At 56.0% G+C, this 8,630-nt stretch overlaps 3 protein-coding genes across 3 annotated transcripts; all 3 read left to right on the top strand.

The window, feature by feature from the left end:
• Positions 1–2,508: 2,508 nt before the first annotated feature.
• Positions 2,509–3,900, top strand: SPRG_08708 (hypothetical protein; the record flags this gene model as incomplete). The annotated part of the gene is made up of 1 exon (XM_012347950.1): positions 2,509–3,900. The coding sequence occupies one exon, from the start codon at positions 2,509–2,511 to the stop codon at positions 3,898–3,900; it is 1,392 nt and encodes a 463-aa protein (XP_012203340.1).
• Positions 3,901–5,717: 1,817 nt separating this feature from the next.
• SPRG_08707 (hypothetical protein) lies at positions 5,718–7,115 on the top strand (the record flags this gene model as incomplete). Its single annotated transcript, XM_012347949.1, has 1 exon — positions 5,718–7,115. The coding sequence occupies one exon, from the start codon at positions 5,718–5,720 to the stop codon at positions 7,113–7,115; it is 1,398 nt and encodes a 465-aa protein (XP_012203339.1).
• A 739-nt stretch (positions 7,116–7,854) lies between these two features.
• SPRG_08706 (hypothetical protein) lies at positions 7,855–8,501 on the top strand (the record flags this gene model as incomplete). Its single annotated transcript, XM_012347948.1, has 2 exons — positions 7,855–7,871; positions 8,018–8,501. The coding sequence occupies 2 exons, from the start codon at positions 7,855–7,857 to the stop codon at positions 8,463–8,465; spliced, it is 465 nt and encodes a 154-aa protein (XP_012203338.1). The 3' UTR covers positions 8,466–8,501.
• Between the last annotated feature and the right edge of the window lie 129 nt (positions 8,502–8,630).

Below are 8,630 nucleotides of genomic sequence, written 5' to 3'. Positions count from 1 at the left end.
GATCTTCTCTTCGTCGCTCAGCCGCATCGAGAGACGCACCGTCTCGACCGTCCCACCAATGTACACGACGACCACGCACGCGCCACGGACGTTGGTGCCCACGTCGAGCTTGGCCGCCACGCACGCGTCGTAAAAGAACGCACTGAGTTCCTGGAGACGCACCGACCGCTGCGGCTCGTCGCCCATGAGCTGCACGGCTTTGAGCGCCGCGCCGGCGTTGGCCAGACCGAGGTCCACCGAGTAGACAAAGCCGCCCGCAGAGTACTTGAGGTAGTCGACCACGGTCTTGGCCGCGAGGATGAAGCCGCCCACAGACCCGAGCGCCTTGCTCATCGTACCCATGCGCACGTCGACGTCGGTGGTCGGCACGTCAAAGTACTCGCACATGCCCTTGCCCGTCTGGCCCATCGTGCCAAACGAGTGCGCTTCGTCCACAAACAGAATCGCCTTGTGCTGCTTCTTGAGCTTTCAGTGCCGAAACTCATAGCTGCGTTTGCGGGAAAAGTGCCGCAGGCTGCGGTCGGGCTCGATCACGCGTCTGAATTGAATCAGATCGAATTTGACGTCAGTCAAAGTACCACTACTCCCGGTGCGAAACTAACGAGTGGAAGAACTACTCAGCTCAGTGCACGACGAACAACAGAAGTGTAGAAGAGAGCATTGAAAGCTCCGAGGTTTCAATAGCCCCGGCGACATGCTACTCGATGACAGCGTTCGTCCATGCCTGGGCATCTCGTATCCGTTCGCACGGGCTTGGGCGATGGCAGAGGGCATCCATGAGTGGATGCGACGAGGACGGTGTCACGCTAGTATCGCGGTGTGCGGGAGGCAACGAAAGCTGATAGGCCAGCTAACCAAAAGGCGCACTTAATCGGAATTCCCAAGTGCCACTCCCACCTGTGGAGCTGCCACGTCATTTGCATCTTCTAGGTGTCGTCGACGGCGAGAAAGAGGTATCGCTTCGCCTGTCTATTTGAAATATAGTTATAACAACTGAGTCCTTGCCTACTGCTTGCGGAACTCTAGGGCTGCACTGGACAAAGGTCTGTCTGGTCACGAACGTTGGCCTTTGTCTCCCTACATAGCCTAGTGTCGCTGCCTAGTTGATCACGTTGCCTTTTGATGAAGTGAGTCTATTTAGATATAATTTACGCTGAGCTGTTTTTGGAGCACTTTCGACTCGGAGCGTGTTGTGACTGACGGCAGCAGCGAGGCTTAGCCGTCACGAAGACGAGGCGAATGGATGGCGCAAGCCGGTCGAGGTGGTCGCGAAGCCAGGCGTCATGGTGCAGGACGTTCATCATTTGGAACAGACACAGCGCTTGGAAATTCAGCAGCAAATGTTGAAGGTGCAGTTTGGTCAAGAACGCGGCACGAGTGGCGGCCGCTTCGGGCGTCACGACGGGCGCCTCGGGAAGGAAGACTCGGTCGTTGCGGGCGAGCCCGACGGTGTGGAGCACGCAAGCGCGTAGAATCGGCCTCATCATGGCGACCGCGCGTTGTTGATAGCGTTGGGCCATCACTATCGGTTCAAACAAGAGCACGAGCAGCGCTCCAGCGCGTCGACGAGCGGCCGAAAGACGGCCCAGACCGCGGTGACAAATTCGCAGAAGGTGGTCGTACGTCTCGGAAGCGCCGCAGACGGGGTAACCTTGCTGCCTGGTTAATTATAACGCAGAGTTTGCTTGCTGTTAAGTGGGCCGTCTGTTATAAAAACACAATTCTACGCTAAAAATGACGGACTTTCTTCGTTATGTACATTCGGTTGGGTTGAGGGACGTGATCTATTAGGCAGATCGAAACGGGAGTGCGATCCGCGGGACAAGGTGCCGGTGCGGCCACTCATGCTGTGCGAGGAGCGTATTGTGTTGGTGAACTGTTCAGCCACACTTGTTTCGACTAACGTTAGTATTGTGGAAGTGAGTCCAATTCAATTTGAACTGCTTCAACTGGTCTCTACTATAGGACATACTAGTTTAGAATGAAATTTACCCGTTGCGCAATCAGTCTGACGAGCTGCACCAAAAGTGCGCTCGATTGCACAAGGATCTAAAGATGCGCCAACGTATGTTTCCAACGTCCACGTGGGTTCGTAGCTACTGGTGTGGCTCGAGAAAACGACGAAGACCGCCACAGGTCACAAATTCTGAGAATGCGACGGAGCTGTATGTGGTCCGATCTGAAACTGTGACGGACGCTCAGACGATCACCAGATATTGTCCTGCGTCTCATCCTGAGCCGATTTCGACACCTTTGCGCCGCCTACACTCGACAAAATCGGAGAGTACACCCATTTTGTGATTGAGCAATCGCTTTGTCGCGACGGCGCCACCGCTTTTCCGCCAATCAGCACACGAGAAGAGCATTGCGCAAACCTGCCGCGATCTCTAGTCGCATCAGAGCACAACGTGGACAGAGCACCACGTCGAGTGCGGTTTCTAAACCTCACTACGCATTTTGCTTCCTCTGCCCCACCACAACTAGCGGCTACCGTTCAATTGCATCATCATGGCCAAGGACCCTTTCTTTACGATTGAAGACTTCAAGATGGCCTTCTCCATCTTCTGCGTTGTCTGCGGTATCGGCACCCTCTCGATGCCGGGCAACTACGCCCGTGCTGGCTACGCCTGGGCAACCATCGCGCTCGTCTTCATGGCGGCCATCAATATTTACGCCTCGGTCTGCATCTCCAAGGTCATGCTGGCGGCCCCCAAGAACTGCAAGACGCTCGGTGACATTGGTGGCTGGGTCTTTGGCACCCCTGGTCGTGTGGCGATCAACATTTCGCACATGCTCGTGTGCACGATGGCGCCCATCATGTACCTCGTCCTCGGCGGCACGATCCTCACGGTCTTGTTTCCGGACTCGTACTCGGACTCGGTCTGGATCATTCTCATGGGTCTCTCGCTCCTCCCCGTCTGCCTCGTCCCGACGCTCAAGGAAAGTGCGGGCACGGCCACCGCCGGTGCGCTCGGTGTCGTCTTCTCGGACGCGATTGCCATTTACTTTTTGCTGAGCAGCATCGAGATCCCGGAAGGTGTCTCGCCGCCGTCGCCCGACATCTCGCTCAGCGGTGTCGCGACCGTCTTTGGTAGTTTGGCGCTGTCGTACGGTGCTGGCATCATCATCCCGTCGCTCCAGCGCGAGCACTCGCAGCCCGAACGCATGCCGCGCGTCATCACGGTCACCTTGGTGCTGGTCTCGTTTTGCTTTCTCGTCGTCTCGGTCCTCGGTGTCTTCAAGGTCGGCTGCCAGATCCCCGGCAACCTCCTCTTTGCCATCACCGGCTCCAAGCTCGGCTTCACGGCGTCGCGCGGCGGTGTCATCCTCGCGTTCCTCTTCATGCATCTTCACATTGTGATTGCCTTTGCACTCGTGCTCTTCCCGGCCATGTTCATGGCCGAGCGCGTCGTCCTTGGCCTCCACAAACAAGAAGGATGCGCGAAAGACGTCGACGCGATCGACCTCGAGACGCCCAAGGACCTCAGCGCCGACCTCCTCCAGCATGATGACCCGTCGGCGGCGTACAAGGCGCCGGGTGCCTACGCCAAGGCAGCGGTTCTCCGCACCATCATGGTTGCGATCTGCGTTGTGATTGCGATCGTGTTCAAGGACAAGTTTGGGGACCTCTTGGATTTCATCGGTGCATCGGCGACGTCGACGTGCTGCATGATTTTGCCGATCGCGTTTTACCTCAAGACGTTTTGGGTCAAACTCTCCAAGGCCGAGAAGTGTTTTGCCGTCCTGTCGATGATTGTGACGACGGCGCTTGCGATCTATGTGTCGATCAAGACGGGTATTGCGCTCTTCTCACCGACCGAGTCGGCGACGGTGTTTCCGTTCTGCCCCGCCGAGTACCAGCAGGTTGTCTACACGAACCGGACCCACTACAAGTTTTAGATAGCATCATTTATAACCCACTACTAGCTCTATTTGTAATTTGTCATTCGATATGTGAGTCCCTTTTCACTGTACTTGGATTGCTCCGGGGTCATGATAGAGTAGCAAGCGCAGCTATCGCCGTTTTTTCATACCGAAAATATAACGCCGAGACGAGGAAGCATGGTGGCCTGAGCTGGTGGCCTGGAGGACGCGACCGACCCTGACCGACGCGATAAGCGTCGCCGTCCATCTTGGACCCAGATCGATATCAAGTCGACTAGAAGCACCCAAGACGAGACTCGTTGTCATGACACTTGTATTCTGAATCCATGCTGCTCCTTTCTGACGAGAATGGTGTCTGGTCACATGCGTGTGGCGTTATTGCTGCCGCAGAAGGGGTAGAACGTTCCTGTGTCTACTGAGATATCAGAGAGAAGCCATGCTTGTCGATATTTTCGTGCGGTCATTAGTGCCACGAATGGACGAGTTGAAGTGAACGAATGCGCAATCGAGCTGGTCGGACACGACAGAATTGTGCATTCCTCGGCGCTGGTCTTGTCAACAGAAGGGTGATAAATATGGTGTGCCACGGATGCATGCTGTTGTAGACTGATGCGCTTCAAGGTATTCGGCTATGAGATGCATGACCTTTTGCCGTTTGAAAGCACGTTCGTCACTTTGACATGTTGCCGTGATGTAATCATCGCGGACGATTTGACCTAAGCGATAGAGGTATCGATAGAGGAAAAGGCGCGAGTGTCGAAGGACCAACTGAATTTGTTATAAAAGCATAGCAAGTTATTAGCACTGCGAACCACCAGCGACTGCAACGAGAGCATCAAGAAGCGATGAGTTGACACGCGACCATTATCCGGATGCGGGGCCAGCCGGCGTGGTTGCGCATCGCGGAATTGCGCAAACCCGCGCGGGTCTTTACCGGATGGTGACGGTTTGTCATCAACGCTATGGCGCGTGCTCAGAAGTTATAACACTCCATGTGCTGTGTCCTTCCGGCATACGCCTCGAATCAGGCCCGACGACGTCGTCTTCAGCGCCTGTCGCCGTGATGTGGCTGTCTGTCTACGTTCTACTAAGATCGCTGTCTCTCGTGACGGTCGCAGCCAAGATGCGTCAATGCAAGCGGCCAACATGAAGCACGCGTTGAATTCAAAAGCACGCGTCTTGGATGTCACGGACGCTGCTTCAGCGCGGACGCTGCCTCACCGCCTCGCTCCAGACGGAATGCGAACACCAAGTGCCCACTTTTACCACATACACGGCGTCCCAGGGCGAGTACCTTGCGAGTAGCTCAATGTCGAGTATCGCGGATTGGCGCCTCTACCACTCTTGCCTGGCCGCGAATACAAAGGATCGACCACGGCACGAGCTACTACACTTTTTGCTGTGCGTCTCGTTCCCACGTTTACCAACCCATTTGGGTTGCTTGAAGGCGTCGAGGGCTGCGTCTCCGTGGTGCGGCGGGTTGACCTTCTCACAAACAACTCGCTTTTTGTATGGGACCACCCGACCGGAATAAAATACGGATCGACACGACGCGGTTTCTACGCGCCACGTGGCGGCGCCGAACACGCATCCAATCAGCGCTTCGCGCCCATTGCGCAATAGCAGCGGTATCTCTAGTGCTTCGAGGACAAGTTTACCCGATTAGGTCGGCGCCGATTGGTCGACGCGAGAAAGGTCGAAACTGTCGCACTAGGTGCCATACACAACGATCCACCACCTGATGGGTTGTGCGGCCGAACCACTCGCCGACCAAAGCAACACAATTCAATTTGGCGGCTTGCAGCAACACCAGCACACTACCAAGTATTACCATGGCCAAGGATCCCTTTTTTACGATCGAAGACACCAAGATGGGCTTCTCGCTCTTCTGCGTCGTCTGTGGTATCGGCACCCTCTCGATGCCGGGCAACTACGCCCGTGCTGGCTACGCCTGGGCAACCATCGCGCTCGTCTTCATGGCGTCCATCAACATTTACGCTTCGGTTTGCATCTCCAAGGTCATGCTCGTCGCGCCCAAGGATTGCAAGACGCTCGGCGACATTGGTGGCTGGGTCTTTGGCACCCCAGGTCGCATCGCGATCAACATTTCGCACATGCTCGTGTGCACGATGGCCCCCATCATGTTCCTCGTGCTGGGTGGCACAATCCTCACGGTCTTGTTTCCGGACTCGTACGAAGATACGACGTGGATCATTCTCATGGGTCTCTCGCTCCTCCCCGTCTGCCTCGTCCCGACGCTCAAGGAAAGCGCGGGCACGGCCACCGCCGGTGCGCTTGGTGTGCTTTTCGCCGATGCGATCGCCATCTACATCTTGGTCAGCAACATTGAGATTCCGGACGAAGTCTCGCCGCCGTCGCCCGAGCTCTCGCTCAGTGGTGTCGCGACCGTCTTTGGCAGCTTGGCCCTTGCGTATGCGGCTGGCATCATCATCCCGTCGCTCCAGCGCGAGCACTCGCAGCCCGAGCGCATGCCGCGCGTGATCACGGTCACCTTGGTGCTTGTCTCGTTTTGCTTCCTCGTCGTCTCGGTCCTCGGTGTCTTCAAGGTCGGCTGCCAGATTCCCGGCAACCTCCTCTTTGCCATCACGGGCTCCAAGCTCGGCTTTACTGCGTCGCGTGGCGGTGTCATCCTTGCCTTCCTCTTCATGCACCTCCACATTGTGATTGCCTTTGCACTCGTGCTCTTCCCGGCCATGTTCATGGCCGAGCGCATTGTCTTGGGCCTGCACAAGAACAGCCCGGTGGCCAAGGAAGCCGCCGATGTCATTGACCTCGAGACGCCCAAGGACACGACGACCGAGCTCATTGCGCACCACGACGACCCCGCGGACGCGTACAAGGCGCCGGGTGCCTACGCCAAGGCCGCGGTTCTCCGCACCATCATGGTTGCGCTCTGCGTTGTGGTTGCGATCGCTTTCAAGGACAAGTTTGGCGACCTCTTGGACTTTATCGGTGCGTCGGCAACAGCGACGTGCTGCATGATTTTGCCGATCGCGTTTTACCTCAAGACGTTTTGGCCGACGCTCTCCAAGGCCGAAAAGTGCTTTGCGATCTTCTCGATGCTCGTGACGACGGTGCTCGCCGTGTATGTGTCGATCAAGACGGGTATTGCGCTCTTCTCGCCGACCGAGTCGGCCATCACGTTCCCGTTCTGCCCTGAAAAGTACCAGCACTACGTCTACACGAACCGGACCCACTACAAGTTTTGAGGCGTCTCTCGGTTCGTTCTTCTAGTGTAGTATGGTGTCACTTAATCTAATTATATTCTTGCGTACGACAAATGCCTTGGTACTCGATGGATCACGTCGTCGATCATATCTTGTTGGTTGTCAGTATGACTACCAAAGGGCAATCATCGCTTCTTCAAGTCGAGAAAACTGTCGTTTGGAGGCCAAAGATGCTAGGGCAATTTCGAGCAAGCGTCCAAACACAGACACGGTCTACGCCATCGACCGAGGGTAATGCCGTTGCTGTTGCCGATACGGACGAGAGAGAACGAACGACACGGAAGCGAACGATGGACCGACCGCGTCGGCGCAACTGGTGCGACAAGTCGTGTCGCACACATGCGGAGGCGAGAAGGACTGGCCCTTCGGACTGGGCGAGACACTTGCAGTGGGGCCCGAAACCGGCTGGCTGCCCGGCATAGAAGGTGATGCTACGACGTTGCGCCTGTGGCGTAGCGCAGCTATAGCCGCTTATACCACGTCGCACAGTCGCCGCGCCAACCCCACGCGCACATTGTCGCTGTTGGACGCAAGGACCGACACACTTGTCACCTCACGTTGGTGTTGACGGACAGTCTCGTGTCGTTGCACGGCAAGATAAACAGACGCTTTGGTTGCACTGCAGCCAACACTGGTAAAAACACTGTTTCCAAGCAGCATTTCTCGCGAATGAAAGATCCTGGTTAAAACAAAATTAAAGCTGCTGTTTAGAAACAGGATAATGACCATCGACACGGCGTACAATTCATTGCACGAAAATACTTCCTCATCTCAATCAAGACCGAACTACTTGGGGGCGAAAACTGTGTTGATGTCCGCCATGCCGGTGGTGGGCGAGGCGGGTTAGTTATTCGACTAACACTACCAATTAAAAATGGCTTGAGCTCGTTTGCTCTGCGCCTCGATCTTATCGTGAACGACTCCATCCACGACGATAAAGTCGTTGCGGCGTACGCCGCCCCGGGCTCGTACCTCAAGGCCTGCGTCCTCCGCACGGTCATGGTCGTGGTCATGGTCATCATTGCCACCATCTGGAAGGACCACTTCAGCGACCTCTTGGACTTTGTCGGTGCCTCCTCGACGGCGCTCAGCTGCATGATTTTGCCGATCGTCTTTTACCTCAAGACGTTCCGCACGACGCTCGGCGTGCCCGAGAAGGCGTTTGCGATCCTCTGCGTCCTCGTCACGTCGGCCCTCGCCGTCTATGTGACCTACACGACGGGCAAGAACCTCTTTGCGCCGTCGGCGGGCGACTCGTCGATCCAGTTCCCGTACTGCCCGGCCGAGTACCAAAAGATGGTCTACACCAACACGACATACTACAAGCACTAAGTCGTCGTCTGTCTCCCTTTGTAAGTATAAACTCTTGTTGAATGAAACACTGTTGCGTCCTAAAGTTGTCTGATGGCTGTTTGCGCCTTTCGAGACACATACGACCAAGATGCCAGCGGCGCCCGAATCCCAAGTCTCATCAAGCTCACACTGTACGGTTGTTGC

This window comes from Saprolegnia parasitica (genome assembly GCF_000151545.1).
Source record: "Saprolegnia parasitica CBS 223.65 unplaced genomic scaffold supercont2.39, whole genome shotgun sequence".
Lineage (NCBI taxonomy): Eukaryota > Oomycota > Saprolegniomycetes > Saprolegniales > Saprolegniaceae > Saprolegnia > Saprolegnia parasitica.
The sequence above is the reverse complement of the archived record's forward strand: the minus strand, read 5'-3'. Positions and strand labels throughout refer to the sequence as shown.